At 49.5% G+C, this 23,675-nt stretch overlaps 1 protein-coding gene across 3 annotated transcripts in view; it reads left to right on the top strand.

The window, feature by feature from the left end:
• Positions 1 to 23,192, top strand: part of WASF2 (WASP family member 2) — a 29,492-nt gene extending 6,300 nt beyond the window's left edge. For 2 of the 3 annotated variants that reach the window (XM_041720797.2, XM_030290333.4), the window contains exons 2-9: positions 10,682 to 10,835; positions 14,701 to 14,835; positions 15,339 to 15,492; positions 16,561 to 16,678; positions 17,341 to 17,471; positions 18,824 to 18,979; positions 20,753 to 21,273; positions 21,699 to 23,192. In XM_041720797.2, the coding sequence (XP_041576731.2) occupies positions 10,706 to 10,835; positions 14,701 to 14,835; positions 15,339 to 15,492; positions 16,561 to 16,678; positions 17,341 to 17,471; positions 18,824 to 18,979; positions 20,753 to 21,273; positions 21,699 to 21,856 (1,503 nt within the window). In that variant the 5' untranslated portion in view covers positions 10,682 to 10,705 and the 3' untranslated portion in view covers positions 21,857 to 23,192. The remainder of the gene's footprint in view (positions 1 to 10,681; positions 10,836 to 14,700; positions 14,836 to 15,338; positions 15,493 to 16,560; positions 16,679 to 17,340; positions 17,472 to 18,823; positions 18,980 to 20,752; positions 21,274 to 21,698) is intronic. The other variant, XM_041720798.2, reaches the window with a different exon arrangement.
• Positions 23,193 to 23,675: the final 483 nt, after the last annotated feature.

The following is a 23,675-nucleotide window of genomic DNA, read 5'->3' as shown; positions in this document are numbered from 1 at the left end:
TTGCAGCTGCAAAAAAACCCAACCAGGCGAGAGAGAACCATGCACACACCCAGATCCTGTTCTTTCAATACCAGCAGCTGCAGAGCCGGTGCTTTGCTGGAGGAAAGCACAGAGCTATAAACACAGCTTGTGGAAAACCTTTACCTTCTGTCTAGGGCAGCATGAAATCACTGGCCGCTTCCCTTCTGCAAGCTAAATTAAAAACGGCTGTAATTAACTTATACAAAATAGCCTTTTGGTTGCTATTGAGAATTCAATATTGTATCAAGGAGGTTACATCTAGGGGCTGGCTTCACATGAGAGGTTTCCATAAAGCAGCTTATTATAGACCTTGTGGTAAGCTTGGCTAGAAAGGCCTGCATCCTTAGCATCCCAAATATGGTCTAATCTCTCTTTTCCCAAAAAGATCAGTTCAGTAAAGTGATTATTCCCCCTGTACTCCAGTACCTGGTGTATTGCATCCAGCTCTGGGCCCCCAGCACAAAGAAATGGAGCTGCTGGATAGAGTCCAGAGGAGGCCATGGAGATGCTCTGAGGGTTGGAGCCAGGCTGGGAGAGCCGGGGGTGCTCACCTGGAAAAAAGAAGGCTCCAGGAGGACCTTAGAGCCCCTTCCAGTGCCTAAAGGGGCTCCAGGAGAGCTGGAGAGGGACAGGGGACAGGGGCCAGGAGGATGGTACAAGGGGGAATGGCTTCAAACTGATGGGCAGGTTTAGGTTAGTTTTGGGGAGAAATCCTTCCCTGTGAGGGTGGTGATGCTGTGGCACAGGCTGCCCAGAGCAGCCCCCATCTGTGAAAGTGCCCAAGGCCAGGCTGGACAGGGCTTGGAGCAGCCTGGACTAGTGGAAAGTGTCCCTGCCCGTGGCAGGGGGTGGAAGGAGATGAGCTTCAAGACCCTTTCCAAGGCAAACCATTCTGGGATTTTATGGTTTCAAACACCCTTGAATAGGTTTGGATGGTCCAGAGCCTGGAGTTTGCACTGGGGATTACGTAAGGTGAGATCACTGCTGGGCTCAGAACATGCAAAATGGAAACAACTGCAGTTTAAACTGAATATTTTTCTGCCTGTCCCAAGGAGATTTCACAGGCATCTGTCACCACAGCCAAGCTGAAACCTGACCCCACTCTGTCAGACCGGGGGCTTGATCGAAACAGTGGGGCCTTGCTGGAGTCTGCTGGAAGGCTGTGCAGTCCCACTGGCTGAAGGGGTGGAGAAAGTGAGTCCAGGGATTGTCATGCTGTTGAGCAAAACCAGAGGACTGCTCCTCGCAGCTTCCTGCAGCTCTGCCTGCAAATCCCAAATGGCAGCCTGGGATCCTGGGCCGTGCCTGTGCCTCGCACAGATGGCTTGTGCTCACACAAACGCTGCATTCAGCATTTCTGTGGGATCACCTCTGCACACTGCCGTGGGAGAGCAGGGCAATCCCAGATGTGGAGCAGGCCCTTCTCCTGCAGCCCTGGTTCCTCTCCCCACCCTTGAACAGGACAAACCATAGGTGTGGGGAAAAACTGCCTGGAAAATCCCAGATACGTGGTGGGTTTTGGTACTGATGTGATGGGATCCTGTCTGTTCTCCCACGTTCACAGCAGTGCCCATCTTGCTGGGCTCCTGAGATCCAAAAAGCACATTCAGGCTCTTCACATGGCATCGTTTATATATTTATCTTTTCCCTCCACAATGGAAAGCTTGTGTATTATTTTGACTTTATTAAGATGCTGTTTATAAACCATTTTGACTTAGATGCTCATGGTTGTTCTCTTGTTTTTTTGTGACCAAAATCCCTGCAGATACAACACTTCTGGGAAATATTAGGGAGTCAATGTACTTTTTTTTTGCTCTCCCCTCATGTCAAAGGTTGACTTAAAATATTAATGCTGCAAAGATTCATTTAAGATATTAAAACTGTTCAGGCAAGAATACATGTACATATTGTAATTACTTCCTTTTTCTTACAATTAAAGTAATTGGATTATATTTAATGAGCTATTTACATTTAATAATTAAGAAAAGACTTATCTTTCCAGTATTCCCCAAGTGCAGCAGAAGGGTGGGGGCATTCAGAGCTGTGATATAATTATCTAGGCGTGAGTTGAAACTGAAAGAGCAGTTGAGCCCTATAGAAAACACTTGGAACTGGTTTGTTCCTACTCTTTCATTAATCAAAATAGTTTAGTGTGTGGCAAAGAAGGGAAGGCTGAGCTTAGCTGCAAATGAGACAGAGTTTATCTGCTGAAAAGGAAGGTTAAAATATGCTCGAACTTAACGAATAAGTCATTTAGGGGGAAAAAAAGCACACCCTGTCTTTCCATATTAATTACCGAGCGCTGCCCAGGAATGAGAATGTGCTGCTGTATTGTGAGCTGGGCTTTGTTAGCGCGGCAGACACAAGGCTGTGCTCTGGCTGGGAGCTGTGGGCAGCGAGGGAGCAGAGCTGTGCTCATTAGCGGGACTCCAGGCCGGGATGCAGGAGGCACAGCCCTGCAGTTCTGCAGCGGCGCTGGGCAGCTGTGCAGGCATCCCCGCAGCTGGATGGGGCTGCTGCTGGACCTGCAGCTGTGGCCAGGGCACTGCTGGCCTTCCCCCCTGCCTGCTGCCTCTTCTAGGCAAGAATTCAGCACTGCTACTCACTGTGAGGCTTGAAAAATTCTGTGCCTCTGTTGCACCCTGGTGACCTCCAGTGCTGCCCCAGCTCTGGGGTGCTCAGCACAGGAAGGATGGGCACCTGCTGGAGTGAGTCCAGGGATGCTCTGAGGGCTGGAGCCCCTCTGCTCTGGGGACAGGCTGGGGGAGCTGGGAATGTGCAGCCTGGAGGAGGCCCCAGGGAGACCTTAAAGCCCATTCCAGTGCCTAAAGGGGCTCCAAGAGAGCTGAAGGGGGACATCGGGCAAGGGGCAGTGGCTTCCCACTGCCACAGGGCAGGGCTAGCTGGGAAACTGGGAAGGAATCCTTCCCCATCAGGGTGGAGAGGCCCTGGTACAGGTGCCCAGAGAGCTGTGGCTGCCCCTGGATCCCTGGCAGTGCCCAAGGCCAGGCTGGACAGGGCTTGGAGCGGCCTGGGACAGTGGGAGGTGCCCCTGCCCATGGCAGGGAGTTGGATGGGATGGGCTTTAAGATCCTTTCCAACCCATACCATTCCAGGATTGTGGGATTCTAGGACTGAAACCTGCCCAGGCCTCTCCCTACATACTTCTGAAATGTTTTAGAACCTATTGTGTGCTTTCAATACCCAAGTACACCAAAGCTGCCTGTTGATTGACGCTTGTGATGCCACTCTGTGTTGTCACTGACCTTGTATCCTTGCCCAAAATATTCACAGGTTTAGCAGAGAGCATTCTGCTCCCTTTGCTGCTCCTGTTTCCTAGGAAGCAACAAAGCCAGAGCTCTTGTGGCACTGAAGGAGTCCTGCCTCTCTCTCCTGATGTATACCCTCACAGCAAAGACCTTGAAACCTTTCTGTTCTGGAGCTTTAATTCCTGTTTAATCAATAGTTCTATATTCTGAGAATCAAATCCCTGTGACAGCTCTCTTTAATTGAGCTAAACTGCCTTTCTCTTGTCACGTCTCTTCTAGAGTTTTATTTAAATGCATTTGTTCTGCCTGTATCCTAGTCAGGTATTGATAGGAACACCAGGTGACCCTCTTTGTTTAACTTGTTTTTCAGCTAAATGAATGGAAACATTAATTAGTGCAATGGTTTGTTTCTTAGGAATTAAAAAATAAAAGTCTAGGTCAAACTGCTGGCTCTATTAGCACTCCAGCAGAAGCTAGGAGGATCTGTATGTTCCCCATTAGTGACACCCCCATCCTTCCACCCCCAGACAGATTTCTGACAACAGCTCTGAGCGAGTCCCTCTCCAGGAGAGCAGCCTGGTATTTATTCCAGCAAGATCATCTTCAGCAAAGCTGATAACAAAAAGTTTAAAAGGAAGAGCCAAATTTTCAGTCACACCTGTGCAATCCCCTTGAGGGCAGTAAATGATGATGATAATGCATGAGCCAGACAAAAAAACCCGCAGAAAATGGCTTTCTGAGCCTCTTTTGCATTTTTCAGAGCCAGCAGACTGGAGGGGGGGGGGGGGGGAAGGCAGGGGAGGAAAAAAAAGGTTTATTTTTACTCTGGGATTGGAGTTGGGTGGCTGGGTGTTCGGTGTGTCAAGGGCTGCACGCTGTACCATCCTGCTCATGCTGCGGGAGCAGGGCGGACGTTCCCGCTGTTGAACAGGGCTGTGGAAAAGGGCAGTGCTGCTCTTGCCCCACGATGTTGCCCAAACATCCTCTTTCATAACACTGGCAGATCAGGCCTGCAGAGTTCTCCACTTGGTGATTGAAGTGCGTTATTAGTACACAGAGGGGTTGTGGATGTGGATTTTTGTGATCAGCTAAGTGTGTTCTCCCAAAGGTTCTGGATTTTCAGTAGATCCTGCTTCAGGAGAGCTTGTGTGTGGTGGTGGGTGAAAACACAGCGTGTGCTTCCCATCCCACTGGCTGCTGAGAGATGGTGGGCAATGTTTTCCGCTGCGCCCGGGGGGATTTTACCCGTTCATCTCCCCCGTGGTTTTTTGGGAGAATAGACCACTGTGAAAGGAAGCAGCCCTGCAGCTGCCCTTCACTGCTGACTCCTGCTCAGCTGCTGGCAGGCTGGGCTGGTAATGACAGATGAGCCTGTGATGCATTTTTGGGAATGAATACTTGTTACAGCTGGCGGGATGGAGTAGTTTGTGGCATCACATGGCAGTTTGCTCTATAATTTTGCTCCCTATTGCTCGGATGCAGCACTGATTGCTGGGTCTCTCTCAGAGTGTGGAACTGGAGCATTTCTGATTGCCGCATCCCACTTCTCTGTGGCTGCATTGTGAGCTTGGATATAGCCCTAAGCACTCAGCAGAGCCTTCTGCTGATTTTTTCCCCCCTCAGTTCTCCCTGTGTGTGTGTGTGTGTGTGTGGCTGCTGCTTCCCTTTCTGCAAGTCTTTTGGGGTTACATAAAAGCCAGTCTCTTTCTGGCCATTACAGCTACATGGGGGAGTAGTTACTGCTGAGAGAAGCTTGAAATTTGAAGCAGAGTTGTCACAGACATTAGAAAGAACAGTCGGTCTGCGTTGGCAAGCTACTGAGTTAAGTCTTATTTCATACTGATGGGAATTTCAGATCTGATTATCTCCTTTCCCCCTCATTCCCAGACCTGCTGGTGTGCCTAGTCCCCTGATGGGCACTCCTAGAGGCGGCTCTCCAAAGAGCTTAGCTGAAGGCTTGGTCTCCTTGACTGTGCTGCCTGTTTGTGCCCAGGCAGAGGATTTTGTAAGCCCTGCTGAGGGCAGGGTGCTTGGTCACCCTGACGTACTTGGAAATCAAGCCTAAATTCCCATCCCTTTCCCAAAAAAAGCGCTCTGCCCTCCTTAGGTGCTTTCTGCTACACCAGACACTATGACAGATGATCTCACTGCTGGGGTCCAGATTTATTTGCAGATGGTCCCTGATCTAAGGGGTTGTGTGTCACATTGAGCGGGGAATTACCCAGGTGACTCCCAGTAACGCTATGCTAACTGGTCAAATACCAGTGAGGAGAACCTTGCCAGATCTCTCCCTCCACCTCACCTGTTATTTACAGCTCTTTGTGTGCATTGCATCCTCTGGGCTCGCCTTGGAGTCCTGCCTGCCTTCTCCTCTGCACCACCACAGTGACTGTGCTATCTGCCTGCTCTACAAAAAAAAACCCCAAAACAGGTCTGGTTCCTCTCTTGCTGTGCAGTGCTGTTTCTGCTGTGCTCCAAACCACTTTTTAAGGAGTATTTGCTCTGAGTCGCTGTTTTCAGTTGACAGAACTCACCTTGGAAAGCAAATACTCAATGCTAAAACATCCCAGTGTTGCTTCTCAATAGTTGTAATCAAAGTCTGTCTCCTTTATTGTTCCTAGCAATTGTTCAATTTTACTGTGCCAGCCCTATTTATTAAAAATAGTCAATAAGACGCAGCTTTGTGCGAGGGGTTTATGGACTGGCAGTTCTTGTTTGAAACAAACCAATTGTAGTTGATTCTAATCCAGAACTGGGATTCCTGAGTGATCTGCTGCAGCAGAGCTCATGGGGAGAACGGTCGATGGCTTGCTGATAGGAAATCTTGGAGCAGCAGCTTATCTTGGATTTACCTCGGCTTTGCTTAAAGTGCTGGATTCGGAAAGGCAAGAATTGCAAGTCACACATTTTTCCCACTTTTCGAGCCTGTGTTGGGCCATGCTTGTTCCCCAGTGTCCAAGAGTATTTACAGAACTAATTGCCAAAGTCAGAATCCTGTTAAAAGCTGGTGGGCAGGATGTTCAAGGTGCGATCTTTTTGTGGCAGGAGCAGGGTGTCAGCTCAGCAGCCACGGGAAGAAGCTCTACTCATGGATCCTGCTTTCTTGGAAAAGCATGAGGTGTCCAAGACCACGATGTGTGCAGTGAGAAAGGACAGGAGTTGTTGGGAAGGATGATGGGGAGCAAAAACCTGATGAATCCTGGAAACAAGGTGCCAGTTGAAGCTGGAAGATCAGGAGGAATGTAGGAGCAGTGAATTCAGCTTCCAGGGCTTTTTCATGCTCAGCAAACTTTTTTCTGGGCTGGAGCAGGCCAGGGCTCGGCGGAGCCTGCATAAGCATTTTGGGAGAGGGGAAATTATGAGGCATCCTGGCAATGCCAGGCTGTAGGTGGGGCAGCAAGGGGGGAAAGGAGCTGCGGGGCGAAGAGCTGGGCCTTTTCAGATGGTTTGGCTTTTAGTCACTGCCCTCACAACATCACCCAGGCTCTTGGAGCCTTCTGTGATTCAAGTCATAACTTGGAGGCTTCAGAGGAAGTGCTTGGGAGCAGGTAGGAAGGGTTTGGTTCAAGTGGGAGAGGAAAGTAATTTGTTTCCATGTTTTTAAGAAGGTGTGAAGCACAGTGGTTGGGAGGATGAGTCTTTTGAATGTGGATTGATGCAGCAGGGTTTGTGGATTTTCCTTAGGGCTCTTCCAGCCAGCAGAGATCACTGAAATGCTTTCCTCTCACTGTGTTTCAATTTGATGCCTTTCTTTGTTTTCCATATTCATTAGAAATCTGTTGCAGAGTTTCCTGTTTCTAGAGGCAGTTAGTTTCCTTTTACTTCTAACATACTTGATCTCCTCTCCTGTTACACTGGGATCAGGGCAGCTCCTCTGTGCCCATGTCATTCTTGAAGCTTCTTTAAAAACAGTGTCTGCACCCCAAAACTCTACACTCCCGAAAGAAATCTAATCTCCAGCATGCATAAGCAAATAGGAATGCTAATCTTTGCCCCAAAGATAAGGATTTTTGGCCTTGCAATTTATTTAAGTTGCATCTGAATGGTAGGATTTAGTTATAATATATGGTCTGTGGTCATTGTGTGACAGTGACTAATGCTTGATGACCAGGCTGGCCAGCCGGGGTGCAATTCTGCTGTGCTGTCATGCCCTGAGCATGGAAAGTGAAGCGGTTCTGGATGGCCCGTGCTTGGCACTGTGCTGTCAGTCACCTCCTTAATGACTCTCTTAAAGAATAAGAGCATGAGCCTCCCAGAAAGCTTTTTTAGCTCTGTCCCTTCTTTTATTTACGGTGTCTCCTCCCTCCCTGCCTTCAGCTCATGTCTTGTGCTGCCTCCAGAGTTTTGCTTCCTCTTCCCCCTTCCCCCTTTGCTCTCATACCTTGCCCCTTCTCCACACCTGGTTTTCTACCCTACCTGACCATACACCACAAATACACCACTTATTTTGAAATACGCCACTTATTTTCCAATCCACGCTATTAATCTTTGTCCCACCTACTCACGAGGCATGAAGGTTTTACAGGAGTCCATTAGCTGTTATCTCTATCCCTACCCTCCAAACACTCCAGGAAAATGCAAGGTCTTAACAGTCTTCTTGTAGGGGCATCACCCACTCTTTTTGCAGGTCCCAGATTTCCTTCGTTAAACCTTGAAGCTCCTCATCCTTCTGCTCGGAAGAGAGGAATTTTTGCTGTAAAATGCCTCTTACCCAAAAGCTGCTGGGAGAACAGGATGGGTGTCCACAGCCCGTCCTGCCCTTCCTGCCTTGATCATCTGTGATGCTCCACAGGGTTAATTTAATCCCTTCGTTTGCTGGATCCTGGCTGGGCTGAGGGCAGCAGAGCTGTCCCCATGGCCTTGGGAAGCACTGCTGTGATCAGGAGGGCAGAACTCTCCTTCTGCAGTGGAGTGTGGCTGGGAGGGTGGGGGTGGCTGGCAGGATGAGCTGGGCTGTAAAGGGAGCCTTTTTCTTAGCCTTTATCTATGCTGTCTTGTGCAGTGAAAATTTGTGCTGTACATGTGCTCTGTCTTAGTTTTTCTTTTAAGAAAAGCAGTTTTCACCACTATTCCTTGCTTTTACTTTCAAAACATGCTTTGAAGGCAAACACTTTTGGGGTGTCTCTATACAGAGTATAGCGTATTCAGAGCCTTTTTTTTTTTTTTTTTTTGGTTGGTATTGGAGGCACTGCTACCATTTTCTGCCTTGTTTTCCCCATCTTTGCAGAGATCAGTGTTGCCTGCATTTATCCAACCTGCTACCCATCATCTTGGGGTTTTTTTGTCTCCTATTTTACAGACTGCTCACATCTCATCCCCCACTTCCAGGCTTATTTTTCCTGTTGCTGTTTTCCCTCTGTCTGTCCTCCACCTTGGAAGGTTTCCAGCCAGGCTGTCCAGTCCAGCTCTGCAGATCCCACCGTGTGTGCTCCTGGCCAAGCCCTGGGGAAGCACAGGGGAGAAGCTGGATGCAGGCAGCCTGCAAATGCTGCCTTGTTTATGAGAGCTGCTTGTTGGTGCAGACTGCAGTCTGGGGGGAGCTGGGAAACTTTGTCTGGCATGAAGCACTAAAGCTGACAAAAGATTGTAGGGCTTGGGCTGGAATCGATAAACCACGGGGTGTTGGGAAGGGAAGGTCAGAGCCCTTCCTTAGTTCACCCTGTTCTTTAAATATCCCAGCAGTTACTGATGGCTGCAGCGGACACGGGGAAAAACAACACGGGCTCGATCCTTAGATGCAGATCTGGCCCCCCTGTTCAATAAGGTGTTCGCTTTTGGGGACCCTGTCTGTGCAGCCTGCTCTCGTGGCAGGAGGTTGGAACAGGAGGAGCTCTAAGGTCCCTTCCAACCCAAACCACCCTGGTATTCTGAGGTGCTGTGAAATCCCTCACATAGATGCGTTGCAAAATGGTAACAACCTACATCTGCTTGTCTGGGAGATATCCCAGCGCCCGGTGCTGCGGCTCTTGAACTCCTCTGCCTTAATGGGTCAAATTTAGCAATTCAAAATCTGGCTTCTGAGGTAATTAGGAGGGATAATGCCCACTTCTTCCTCTTAACACCCTGATAGAAAAGCATCCAGGAAGGACTCCTGGACCTCAAAGATAAGCTGCCAGCTGCCACAGAGACTATCAAAGGGTGGCTCAAAGTCAAGAGCAAACAGCTGATTTTTTATGGTTCTTGGGTTTTTGCTGGTGGTGACAGGAAGCCATGTTCCCCAAGCTGTTCGCTTCCTGTTTTATTTTTGCATCCAGCCCAAGCAGATCCGCATGCCTATCACATGGGAGCTGCCTGCTTCTCTTGGGTTGTTCCTCAGCTGACCTAGAAAAGTGATTCTTTCCCCTTCTAAATTAATCAAGAACTTGGGATGTATTTGTTTTCACTTAGTCCTAAAGATTTCAGGCATGTATGATGCTCCTTCTAGTGAGCTGGTCACACAGGTTTCCTTCTCCCTCTTGGAGCTGGACGATCTGGGAGGGAGCTGTTTGATGCTTAAACATTTGGGCCTGTTAGCAAAGGACATTTTTGTTAGTTCAAGACACTGACCTGCACATAAAAACGTCCAAAGCATAACTTCCAGACACTTAGGTTTTCTCCAGGTTTTTTGTTTTATTAGTTTTTTAAAGAATTGGAAGTTTGTCCTGCCTGTTGTACAATCAGTCCTGACTTGCCTCTGAGCACACTCCTGTCCTGCATCCTGATTAGAGCTCCCTCAACCTTTAACTGCTCCAGCAGGAAAACAATGGTCCAGTGTAAACCTCATCCCCGGGGGATTTCCCAAGGGAAGAGGGGTGCAGCCTGCAGGATAAGGAACAGTCACCAGAAAGTTTCCTGGTCAGCTGCAAGCGCTTCCTGTTGTTCCAGGAGAGCCCCGTGTGCTGCTCCAGGAGGGAGGCACCACGTGTGCTTCGGCGTGCTGGGAGAAGCCTGTTTTGTTCTTTCTTTTTTTGTGTAATAACATCTCCTGTCCTCATCTCCACGGTTTAAGCAACTATTGATTGCAAGTTGGAAATGTTTCCAAAGAGGAGCCCGTAAGAGTTGTGCCAGGCGCTGTGTGAGCGCGGGAGGCAGGAGCCCTGTCCAGGCTCCGGGTGGGCAGGGAGGGAACAGCGGCTGCGGCAGCACTGGCACTGTGGGCCAAGATGTGGAGTTCTCCATCTCTGCCTCTGTACCTGGGCTGGTGGGGCTCTGCTGCCACTGCAAGTCAGAGAACAGGAGGATCTTTATTTCTGATGAACCAGTTTTCTCAGGGTGGGGAGCAGGGGAAAGAAGGCTTATAAGTAAAGCCGTTTGAGAGCAGGAAAAACGAACACCATGGCTCTGGTGTGCCTGGAATTTGCGGTTGAGTAATCCTTTCCTGTTTCTTTTTTGGGTTGTTTTTCATCTTTCAGAACAGTGCCTGAAGCAGGTCCACCATGCCGTTAGTAACGAGGAACATTGAGCCAAGGCACCTGTGCCGTCAGACGTTGCCTAGCGTTCCGAGCGAGCTGGAATGCGTGACCAACATCACCCTGGCAAATGTCATTCGACAGCTGGGCAGCCTGAGTGAGTACCATGGCGAGCCTGCGCGTTGCCCTCAGGAGTCGCTACTGCTCTTTATTTAGCTCCCTTTCTACTCTTGTGTTCCTATTTCTCCCCCATCTGCCTTCCCTGGGTAATGCTAAAATGTTTTCCTAAAGAAATCTGATGCTAATTTCATATCCCTGGTCCCACTGCCTTCCTATCTAAGAGAAAATGGGGAGGGGGGTGTGTGTATGTGTGTGTGCATGTGAGAGGCTGCAGTGCAACTGCAGATGGAAGGATGGAGCACAACTCAGGCTTGTAAAATGGGAGGCTCTCGGAGCAGGCAGGATCTTATGTCAGAGAACGTGCCTGTAATTGCATGCGCTACTAAATGGAGCTTGACTCCATTGAATCTACACCATGTCAGTAGTCTTATTTTTAATGAAAGATAATTAAAGCCCCCACGCAGAAGCTCCGGTTTGCCCCTGCTGCTGTTTGTTGCGTTGTGAGACCCAGAGACCTGTGTGAGCCAAGTGGTGCCTCCAGAGCGTCGGTGGTTTGGTGCTGCTCACTCAAATGGCAGCGTGAGCTGGAGCAATGCCTAGCTCAGCTCTCCAGTGGGCTGACCCATAGCCTTGGAAGAGCTGGAGGGAGAACACAGGCCTACATGCCATAGGAGAAACAAAGAGTTAATTGTGGTCTCTCCGGGATGACTCCATACTCTGTTGAAATGCTCTGGGTTCTGATTAACCACCTTTGTCCTTGAAGCGAGACTTTGATAATCAAATTAATCTATTGTTTAGCTTCTCTGGGGTGTTTGCAAGCCCTTCTTCTTGCTCTGCAAAGCAAGCCCTTGTCTTCCGCCATGTGGCAGGCAAAGTTTGGGTGCAGCCTCTTTCCAGCAGTGCAAACCATGGCTGTCACTGAAATCTGGGCCCGTGTTTGCTGCCAGTCGGTGTCACATTCTGTTGGGTTGGAGAAATGTCACTGCACAGGCGAGACCAGGCTCTCTGCTCGCGTTCAACTGGCCCTCGTTGTTCATTTGTTAGGTCTGGTAGCCAAGATGGTTGTGGAGTGTGAGTGAAATCCATCTCGTGCATGTGAAATGGTGAGGAAGGAGTCAGTAAAGCTGTGCAAAGCCCAGCTGCAGGAAGGCTCATCCGTGTTCAGAGACACGCTCTGGGTTAGCGTGACAGCCCTGGCCAGATCCCACAGGTTTAGACCTTCTTTGCACAGATACTCAAAGCTGCTCTGCTTCTGGAGCGCTGGGAGCCAAATCACAGCCTGGTTTCTTCTTCGGGAAGGTGCCCTGGGAGCTGGGATTTGGGGATGTGGGGAGAAGGTGTGAGCTGCTGGAGCAGTCACGGGTACCTAGGGGGGAAACTGAGGAGAGGTGCCTCCTGCTGACACTTGGTATGAGAACAGGACCGGTGGGAGGGAAATGCTGAGCACCACCCACTTCCCCAGGGTCAGCAGTATTTTAAATAAAGCAATGCTTAGACTGCGCTTGCACCCAAATGACCGAACTCCTGCCCCCACCCTTTCCTCTCTCCAAAAAACAAATTCTCGCTCTCCTTGTACCTTGACTATTACAGGAACGTAGAGCAAGTTCAGTAGGCTGTGACAGCCCTGTCAAGTGAATAATCAGCCATGCCTGGTGCACCACAGTCTCTTTACAAAGATGCAAACATAAATCTTGTCAAACTTTCATATTCCAGTGAGTTTACCCTTCGTTACTATCGCAGCTGGGAGCACTTTGTATAAGTCGACTGTGCGGTTTTGTGTGATTTTACAGAATCCACAAGCTGAAGATGGAAGGACCTATTAAATCATGCCGTCTGTCTTCCTGCCAGTGCATGACAAAGATAATTCTGATTGTAAGCTGCACTTTTGCAGTCAAAGTAACTAAACTAAAAAATTAATCTCCGTCTTACCCCATTTAAAAGTGTTTGTGAAGCTCAGGCGATGTGTGAGATGCTGGGTGATAACTCCAGGTGCACTTACACAGGCAAGTGAACACAGACCATCTCTTCTTCTCTCTTCAGGGTCAAAACCAGTATAGAAAATGCTGCTAATATATTATTTTATACTTGAAATATACTTTGCAAGCCAAAGACTTAATTTTCCCCTAGTGCTTGTTGCAATTCCTTGTGAAATTCAGAAATGTTTTTCACTTCTTGTGAAAGTACAAACAAAATTACAACTTTTCAGCATTTTGAGCATTTTCTCACAGATAAATTTTTACTCTCTTTGGTCAAATAGGAGAGCTGGTCTGTGCTGATATGAAAATGGAGATTGCTTCACGAAACATGGCTACAATGAGAGCTAGCTGGCCCTTAGATCTCCAAACATGAAATCCTTCTCATGAGTTTGGGTTTGTTAATTGAGCATATGTGGAGTCTGCATTGTCTAGGAGGGTGGAAGGAAGAGGTCAGTTGAAGTTAACCTTCAGCATTTGATTTCTACAAACACTTGGACCTGGCATTGCCACCAAAAGGGGTGGAGAAGGTTGAATTTTAACCTGGCTTGTTCCCCGTGCTTGGCAGTGTAAGGAGATCTCCTGGGAGCAGGAACAAGGAGTTGATATGTCGAGTTAGATAGCTGGGAGTGTTTGTGCAGCTGGGCTTTGGGGGATGCCCTCGCCTTGCCTTGTGCAAGGGGTGCTTTGTCTCTCTGACTCTGTAGACAGCCATGTTTTCCAAAATTGCTGTTGGAATTAGACTTCCAACTGGTTTTTCTTTCCTGAATGTCGGAGAGGATCTTTAGGAGTAACAGATTCCAGAACAAACTGTTGACCATATGATGATGCACTTCAAAACCAGACTGCTTATTGGGAGCAGCCTTGTACTCAGCAGCCGTGGCTGGAAATGTTTCCCATCAGTGGGAACACCACGGGCCCATGTCTGCGCTCGGTGCCAAGTCTGCTCAGTGGTGGGGCGCCCTGTCTTGGGATGTGCCTGGGAGCAGAACAAAGAAACAGGACTCAGTGAAAGTTCATGGGTTTCTTCCATGTCTCCCACCTCTGTCTACCTGTCTGTTGTAGCACTGTAGGTTTCAAACTCCAAGGGACGGGGCCATGTTCTTGTTGCTCCTGTGAGTGATGCAGCTCCTGATCTGAGCCCCGGGTGCTCTCATGGCCCAAACCATGGATGGTGCTTGTCATGGCAGCCCACTGGGTAGTCCAAGGTGTTCCAGAGAGAATGTCCCCAACTGAGAAGTTCCCCTTTGGTTATGATTTAGAATCAATGTGAATGCATCAATTTTTCAGACACTGCCACCTGAAGGAACAGCAGGGTCAGTGCTGTCAACTGTGGTTTCAGCTCCAGCTTCGGGATCCAGGACTGGGTCTGCTCTTTGCTTCCAGAGTACTTTGAGCTTGTAAATGTGTGCCAGCTCCCCTGGAGGCAGGCCTGCTGGAGACTGAGAGCCTTTGAGATTCTCCAGAGCAATAAAAATCTAACTATATTTCCTTGTCTAATGAACAGAACAGCAAAGAATCTTACAGGACCTTCAGATCCATCTACATTCAGACCAGTGTAGTGTTGTCAGCCCTCTTAGTTTGTTACTTTAATAAACTTTACAGTGTGTCTCAATTGTTTCCTTATTGCTTGAAGATCCCTTGGAAATGTCAGGTTTTGGTGGAACAAAGCGCTTTCTTCCTGGTTGTTAAACTCAGCCGTGACAAACTTGAAAAGAAGAGTGGTTCTTCTTTTCTTTCTTTCTTTCTTTCTTTCTTTCTTTCTTTCTTTCTTTCTTTCTTTCTTTCTTTCTTTCTTTCTTTCTTTCTTTCTTTCTTTCTTTCTTTCTTTCTTTCTTTCTTTCTTTCTTTCTTCATGAAAACAAGCTGGGAGACTGAGTATGGTCTGATGTGGTTCATAAGGGTAATGTGGACACTTTAATATTGCAGGTAAATCTGCAGAAGACATATTTGGAGAGTTGTTTACTCAAGCCAACACCTTTGCCTCTCGGGTGAGCATTCTCGTCGAGAGAGTTGACCGCCTGCAAGTCAAAGTCACTCAGCTGGATCCCAAAGAGGAGGAAGGTAATGGAGTGGAGCACAGGCTGGGCATGGTGAAGGTTCTCGTTGAGTCAGCATGGTTGGTTCAGCACCGTAAGCCCAGCCTGACACTGCCATGGGTGTTGGAATGTGCTCTCTGGAGCTGAGAGGGACTGTTTCCCTCTCCTGTTTCTGCCTCCCAGTAGAGCACTTGGACAGCTGTTTTGGCTTTGTTCTTCAGTGACTCTCCATGTGGGAACTCGCTCTCGGCAGTTGGGTGGCAGTGGATGAATTGCTTGAACTTGGTCACAGGGGTTCCAAAGCCCATGGGCCACTCGAGGGAGAGCTGTGTTGATGGAGCAGCAGATCTTGGCAGCACGCTGGAGGTTGGATGGGTTTCCCAAGGGATCTCTGGGAAAAGGAACCTGACCTTGAGAACTGCAAAGCATGCCAAGAACTCCAACTGAAATCAGATGTTCACTGCTTGGGCTCAGTGTAACTGGCCTGGGTCAAGCTGTTCTTCACTTGTTCTCTCCTCTTCCTTGCAGTCTCCTTGCAAGGCATTAACACCAGGAAGGCCTTCAAAAGCTCCACCACTCAGGACCAGAAGCTTTTTGACAGAGATTCTCTCCCTGTACCTGTCCTCGAAACCTACAGGACCTGCAATACCCCTCCACCTCTCAACATCCTCTCACCTTACAGGTAGGGCTGCAATACCTCCTTGTTCCCTGGCAGAAAGAACCTCTTCCTCCCATCCTGCCGGGGAGCTCCTTCCCCGTGCTGTCCTGGACTGAAGTAGCTGTTTCCACTGGGAAATTGAGTTGCTAAACAAATCTGCCAGGAAATCTCTGTCCTTTGGATTATGGGAAACTTGGCTTTTGAGGTCATACAAATGAACGTAGCTAGAAAATTATCTTTTTGGTTTTCTGCTGTCACTTTTGTGAGTGCCCTGTGGTCAGGCGTGGCTGGCTCTGCAGAGCCATGCTGGGTGTGCTGCAGATGAGGCATTTTTCTTGTGCTCCTCCGTAGCCCAATGGCTCCTTTCCAGAGGAGCAGTGTGAGATGCAGAGCACTCACCTGGAGGTGGCTCTCACCCAGGTGGGTGCAGCAGGCTGCTGCTGATGCTTCCTGTGGCCTCCACTGCCTGGTCTGAGACATCTGGTGGGACCTACACTGGCTGTGTAACCAGTTCTGAGCCAGTCCCACTCTGATTCCATCTTGTAGGTAGTAGAAGTAAAGGGGGTCTGAATCCAGAGACTTATCCCACATCCATAAATATCTTCTGAGCAGGTAAAAAGTAATTACAGATAGCTGGAGGCAGCTGTCTCCTGCCAGACGCGGCTGCACTGCAAAGTGGGAGGAGAGGGAGTCTGTGTGCACTCACTCAGGAGCTTCAAGGACGCTGCTGGTCTGATTTAGGGTTCCTGAGCTGGAGGAGGAGGTTTTTTCACACCAAAATACAGCACAAACAAAAGGGAGTTGAAGTGAGAGACCTGCTGCTCTCCTGGTGATTGTTCATAGCAGTTGAGCTCTTCAGGTGCTGAGTGATGGAGGGTTTGTGTGAGGGCAAAAGGAGTGGGATGTGGGAGAGCTGGGTTGACTGAGGTGGGGGTCTCTTCCTTTCTGAAATGGGGGGCAGAGGCAGGAACAGCACTTGTGACCATCTCACTGCACTTCCAGACTGTCATCTGAGATAGTGCCTTGTGTTTCCTTCCAAGAAATATCTGACCTGATCCTTGTCTGTGTGGTTTTTTCCTCCCCCTGTTCCAGGGATGATGGCAAAGAGGCACTTAAATTCTACACAGATCCTTCATATTTCTTCGACCTTTGGAAGGAGAAAATGCTTCAGGACACCAAGGATATCATGAAGGAAAAGCGGAAACATAGGGTGAGGAAGGGAGGAGGAGGAAGTGGGAAGTGTTAATAAATGTTGGACTCCAAATTTGCTGTCCAAAACTCAGGTTTGCACTTTTGGACTCCTATGGGATCAATTCAGTGAAGTTTTATTGGTTTATCCACATCCTTCTTAACTAAAAAAAGAGAACAAAGATACTTCTAATTGGTTTTTCCAAATGCCACTGTCTTTGGGCCTTAAATTATATCATAGCATAAGAGATGTAGTCTTAATGTACTTTATTTAGCTTTTGAACAACTGGAGTATTAAGCATGAAAACAGATTGCAGCCCAGAACACTGACCACCATGAGGGCGAAGATGAAATTTGGGCATCTTGACACGGAGGCCAAAACCTAAATTGATTTGGGAAACCGAGCTTTTACTCTGCCCTCAAGCTGCTTGTGCTGGGGGGTGAGGATGGCATCGTGTCTGGGCTGCTCTGGGCAACCTGATGTTGTCTGGCATTTTTTATGTTGTCTGTGCTCCAGCTTTTTTATATGGAAGATCTTTGGAGAGCGTAGCAATCAAGAAAGTAAACTAAAAATCCTCTTTGAGACTGTGTCTTGTTGTAACTGCTCCAGGTCTGTCCTGTTCCTCTCTATTCCCAATGAATTTAAAGCCAAATAAAGCTTGTGTTTGATTCCTCCTCTCTTAGAAAGAGAAAAAGGAGAATCCGAACCGAGGAAATGTGAATCCGCGGAAAATCAAAACCCGGAAAGAGGAGTGGGAGAAGCTGAAAATGGGACAAGAATTTGTCGAGTCAAAGGACAAGCATGGTCCTGCTGGGTAAGCAGCTCTGGGGCTGGGTGATTGGGATGCAGTTCACCCTGTGCTGCAGCTCCTCGGGATCCACGGATCGATACTGCCACTAATCAGATTCTCCAAAGCAAATCCGCCTGCTGATTTAAAATTTGCCAAATAAATCAGGGAGCTGCACGGTTGGAACAAGGTGGCTCTGGCTGCTCTCGCTGCCTGTGGGCACAGAGGTGTTGGGAGCTTTGGCTGTGCCCCACGGCGATGCCCTTCCCTCACACCCAGCCGAGGGTGGCATCTCGGTGCCATTGTGTGATGGCTTTGTTACATTTCACAAATGGCTCTTCACACCCTAAAGTTGAAGCGGGGGCTGTCCCCATCCAAGTATTTCAAGCTACAGATCTCTCTCTTTAGCACTTCTGGCTTGGGAATTCATTTAACTTTTGACACCAGCAAGGCTGGAAGCAGACCGAATTCCCCACAATGCTCTTCTTCCTTGCAGCTTCCTTTCATATAAGAAAAAAATCTCTCTTTAAATCACACTCTCCAGCTAAAAATAAAACTTGCTTTTAGTTTAATAAGAGAACAGGTTTAGTTTCTAGCAGGGGAATCGAGCAGCACAACAGCACCATTTTCTTGCTCCTCTCTTTTCTCATGTGAGTGTGTTCTTGCATTTGGATTCACTTGGGGTACAGAGCCCCCAAAAATAGGGTGGTTCCCCCTCCCCACAGTGAAATGAGTGCACTGAAAGCATGAGAGCATCTTTTCAGTACTGTTCCAGCTTTGAATACTTGTTTTAATGACATTAAAAACCATTTAATGGTTTCCATTTTGATATTCTGTTCTCGAGTTTATTTTTTGGCATCTTGGAGTATCTCCCGTTTTTGCCACTGATGATACTCAGTGTAACTGCAAGTTCTTTAAGTCCAGGTTGGTCAAAACACTCTTAAGTGCTTTTACAAAATCGAGTGTTAAAGAAAAATGTATTTATTCAGGTGTTTGCTTGTTTATTAAAATACATACTCCTGCTGTTCTGGCGTGTGGCAGACATAAACAGGGCAGCACCTGAGCAAATTTTAACCAAAGGATTACATCAAGCAAACACATACAGGAGTCTCTGAGAAGTAAAGGGCTTTTTTTAATAATGTAAAGTCATGGATTGATTTGGGTTGGAAAAGGCCTTAAAGTCCATCCAATTCCACCCCCTGCCATGGGCAGAGATGCCTTCCACTAGACCAGGTTGCTTCAAGCGCCATCCAACCTGGCCTTGGACACTTCCAGGGATCCAGGGGCAGCCAACCTCTCTGGACAATCTCTGGAGAAAAAATGGGCTTTAGGCATAGCCTTGAGTTCTTTCCACAAACTGTTTATCTTGCCTTTCCCAGGTACCCCTCCAACATGGTGTATCAGAACGGCAGCATCGGCTCCAACGAGAGCATGGACGGGAACTGCTACCTGCCACCGCCACAGACTGACTCTATTGTGCCACCACCTCCCTCGTTCCCAGATGACAGCCTGCCTCCACCCCCGGTGGAATTTAGGTAAGCCTACGGGATCCCTTCTGTCACCGAGGAGTAGTAGGTGGTGTAAAAGGATGACATGAGACAGGCTGAGATAGTTCAGCAGAACTTCCTAATGGGCGTTGTATGGGAACCAGAATGCTCCTGTCTGGAAGGGAAGTGCAGCTGCAGGCAGGGACAGGGCACAGGCAGCACAGCTCTCCATGGATCCCAGCCACCACCACCATTCCCAGGCAGAAGGGGAGAATGAGATCAGTTTATTCCACAGCGGAGTCCCAGTGAATGGCTTGGCCCCATTGCCGTGGTTTCCAATGCAGTTGTTCCGTACCATGTTCCTTTTGTTCCATTTGCACATCGTGGAATTCTTGGGGGTGTCCTGTGCAGGCCCAGGGGTTGAACATGGTGATCTGTGTGAGTACCTTCCTGCTCAGGATATTCCATGACAGAGCTTTGCAAAGAACAGCTTCTTTAACCTCTTTTGCACTGATCTGTGAGAAATGCCGGACGTGGGCACTGCAGATGGAAATGTATTTAAGTTTCAAGGACTTGAGCTTAGCAGCTGCCTTCTTCCCAGAGACTTGGGTGCAAGTTCAGGTCATTTACTTCGGACTGAATGAAATGGTGACTCCCAGGCACCTCCAGAGATGAGAGTTACGGTCCAGCAGTGGCTCAAGATGCAGAGGGCGAAACAAGAGTGGACTTTTTCTTTTTCTTAAAGACATTAAAACAGAGTCAAGAAGAACAAGAGAAAGTCTGTCTGATAGACAGGGCTGCTTGGCTTCTCTCCATCTTATCCAAAGGCAGCAATGCTGCAGCAGAGGCTCTTCTGATGTGTCAGAGAGACCCAGCACTGCACTCTGCAGCCTGTGCCTCTCGGGCAGAGCAGACACGAGCTCCCAGATGAAGTTCTCACTGCCTTATGCAGTTGCTTAGATCTCTGCCCAACCCCACAGATCTCCCCTCTTCTGGCTTTGTTTTGATTGTTGTTTTTAAGGAACCCTGGGAGGTAGATTTGATCTCCAGGAGTCTGTTTTGGATCAGCACTGTTAAAAATGCTGATGTTTTTGTGGCAAAGGTACCTTATTTTTCTGTCTTGCCATGGAAGGAGGTCTCAGTTTGGGCTTCCCTTGCATAGGATGTCCCACTGTCACATGGGCAGTGGAGTCCTGTGGGATGAGCAGAGCCTCCACAATGGGAGATTCAGTCCCTCATGCCTTGGTGTTTTCCGTAAGGCACGTCCTCCCCTTCGCTCCCCACGGTGAGCTCTGAGACACGGCTGCTGCACTCCAGCTCTGAGCTCTGGAATCCAGGGAGGAGATCCATTCCCAGCAGGTGTTCAGAGCATATGCTTTCCTGGCACCCCCGCCCTGCTCGTGCAGTTTATCCTGCAGACATCCCTGATCCCTGCCTGGCCTGCCACGGGCCTGACCTCGGCAAGGAGGGGCAATGGCAGGGGCTCTGGAGCCAGGAGCTGCTCCGAGCTCGGACGTGCCTGCCTGGCCTCTGACAGAGGTGAGACGGCTCATGTTCTTGTCAGCCTCAGAGATGGGATGGAGGACAACATTCCTGCCATCCCTGGAAGCTTTCTGTTTTCTGGAGGTGTAGGCCAAAAGAAACAGTGCAAGGGAACCAAAACCGAGGAGTGAGGTCTCATGGAAACATCAGTTAAAGCTGGAAGTTGGATTTTTTTGTCTGGACTGCAGCAAACACACATGATTTGCATTAACATGGAGACTGTACAGTCTGATCCGGCCCCAGGGCTGATTCCCTGTCTCTCTCGTTCTGTTGCCACAGCTATCCTGTAGACAACCAAAGAGGTTCTGGTTCTGGAGGGCCCAAACGATCCAGCCTGGTTAGCCCGAGCCACCCACCACCAGCTCCTCCGATCGGATCGCCCTCCGCAGCCAGGCCGGGCTTTGCTCCCCCTCCAGCTCCTCCTCCACCACCACCACTGATGGAAAATGCCCCCCCTCCGCCACCTCCCATGGGCTTCCCCTCCCCGGGAGCCCTCCCGCCACCCTCGCCCCCCTCTTTCCCCCCTCACCCTGAGTTTGCTGCCCCTCCGCCGCCCCCGCCTCCCCCAGCACTCGACTATTCCAGCGTGGTGCCAGCTCCGCTGTCGCAGCCGGGCACTGGCATTGCGCCGCCCCCGCCGCCGCCCCCGCCCCCTCCAGGCCCACCCCCGCTGGCTTCCAGCGGCATGGAGGGCCCCCCGCCCCCCCCTCCGCCCTCCGACACCCCCACATCCAAGCCCAAGTCATCCTTGCCTGCGGTGAGCGATGCCAGGAGTGATCTGCTTTCGGCTATCCGGCAAGGTAAGGCTGTGTTCCCATGCCAGCGCTCTCCTTTGCCTCTGGAAAACCCCTGGGAGCTGTCTCCTGGGAGCAGCGTGACTGCCTTGCTGCTCAAGGCTTGTCCCTTGTGGTCCCTCCTTGTCTGCCCACCCTCACGAGCACCTTGCTGGGTTTTCTGCTTCCCCCAGCACTTCTGGAGAGGCAATGCCAGAATTGGCGTGATCCAGGTTTGTCGGGGAAGCAACAGCACTGGGGTTACCCTGTGGAGGGGCACAGAAAGGATTTGCTTCCCGTTCCACCTCCCCAGCCAGCCTGTCCTGGCTGTCACCACCAGCCTGTCCTGGCTGTCACCACCAGCCTGCCTCGCTCAGAGCTCTGTGCCAAAGGGAGATTTCAGTGTGACCCAGCCCTCGGCGTGACCCCCTCCGTTCCCTTCTCCCCAACAGGCTTCCAGCTGCGCAAGGTGGAGGAGCAGCGGGAGCAGGAGAAGCGGGATGTTGTGGGCAACGACGTGGCCACCATCCTGTCCCGCCGCATCGCGGTGGAATACAGCGACTCCGAGGACGACTCCTCCGAGTTCGATGAGGACGAATGGTCGGATTAGCCACGCTCCCACCCCCTCCTTCCCTTCTCTCCTGGGTGCGCTTCTTACAGAATCAGGTGGCCAAACCTCGCACCACATCCTTTTCATCCTGTAACCAAAGATGTGCCAAGGGTTTTCAGACAACCAACAGCATATCTCCCCTCTCCCTCCCCCTGCAGCTTTGGCAGGACTGCGTGCTCTGCCTTTCCAAAAGGTCTCCTCACGGACACCGAGGATGCGGCGCTGGGATTTAGCTGGAGGGGGTGTAACGGTTGCTTATTTAAAAGAGAGCTAAACCTCCAGATTTTTGATGCCACCAGGCAGAGCACATATAAACCCTCCATCCTGAGGGATTTTTAAAGTAAAGATGGATGATCCTGTTGTGGCCATGTGGCCTTTTGGATGAAGGACATTTTCAGCTGGTTTTCTCAGTGCAACAGCAGACAGTTGATCTGATGGCTCTTCCTTGCCAGTGAATACTGGTAGTGCTGCAAGAAAATGGGCTTTAAATGTCAGTTCTCTGCTGCATCCCACTGTCAAATAATCAGGTTTTTGGCAATAGTGCACAATTCTTTCCCCCGACCCCTGAGTATTAATTCCAGATCACCCTGTGTGGGGTGCACTTCCCAGCTCCAAGGCTGCTGAGTGCCTTGGGTGCAGTGTAAGGAGGGACTTTTTTTATTTTACAAGCTGCCTTTACCTTCCTCAAATCTCCTGGACTGCTTTGCCAAGAGGAGGCTTGCACAGAGGGATGTAAAACTGGGGCAGGATGCTTGCTCAGCTTCCTACTCTTGGGAAAGCAGAGCCACTGCCCCACTGTGACACACCCGTGGTCAGCTCTGAGCGGTGGCCAGACCTCCCCAGGCTGATTTTCTCAAATTCATGCTGAGATTGTGTTTTAAAATTCCAAATCCAGTGCCTAAGCCTGGTAGATGGGGTGGGGAGGGGTTCTCTGAACACCAGGCACTGTGGTGGTCTTTGGCCTGCCAGGGCAGTTTGAGAGGTGCTTTTTTTTAGTGTACTTTTAACACAGGGACTTAAATGCTGGTATTGCCTTTGCTTCTTCTCCCTTCCCCCTAGGGAGGGGAGTTTGTGTGCCTAAAAACATGGTGTGTGTGAACTGAGTTGCCCATCAGTTACATCAGACCTAACCTACCCTGATTTTGTTATTATAATTCATTAGTTAATTTTAAGAGAACGGTTTTTTTCTCCTCACTAACCCTGTGAATTAATTCCCAGGCTGCTCACTATAGATCCAGTACTGGCAGGGGAAAACGGGGAATTTGAACTAGCTGACCTCGGTTTTATTGCTGTTTTATGTTACCTTACATAGAATATGAGCGTATCTTGGAAATCTAACCCAGATACCCCTATGTGTATTTTAACTTGGACATGACTCAGTAAGGGTCATGCAAAAAGCAATTCCAAAGCCTTTTTGAGGTTATGGGTCCAGCGGTTGTGGGACGTGTGTCCCACTAAGACCAACTCTCTCAGCTTTTTGCCTTTCCTAAAGTATTTCACCAGACTGTGCCTGTCTCTCTCCCCTGCCTCGCCTCCTTTCATGCTGTTGCTGATACCTGGAACGCTGGGCCCTGCCCAAGGCTGGCTGGAAATTCTGCTTGGGAGTTGATGGATGGCTTCAGCTTGTGCCATCGAGTTCTTGCTGATTCCTTGTGCGCGTGTGTTAATCTTGGCCGGGGCTGGGGTGGCCTGGAGGATGGGCTCAGGGGTGCAGATCAGGCTGGGACCCCTCGAGGCCCTGGGGATTCTGCTGCTCTTTCCGAGAGCATCCTCCTCCGGCTGCTCGGAGAGACAAGTTCCCAGGAAAAACAGCCCCTGA

This window comes from Taeniopygia guttata, chromosome 23 (assembly GCF_048771995.1).
Source record: "Taeniopygia guttata chromosome 23, bTaeGut7.mat, whole genome shotgun sequence".
NCBI classification, from domain to species: Eukaryota; Metazoa; Chordata; class Aves; order Passeriformes; family Estrildidae; genus Taeniopygia; species Taeniopygia guttata.
The sequence above is the reverse complement of the archived record's forward strand: the minus strand, read 5'-3'. Positions and strand labels throughout refer to the sequence as shown.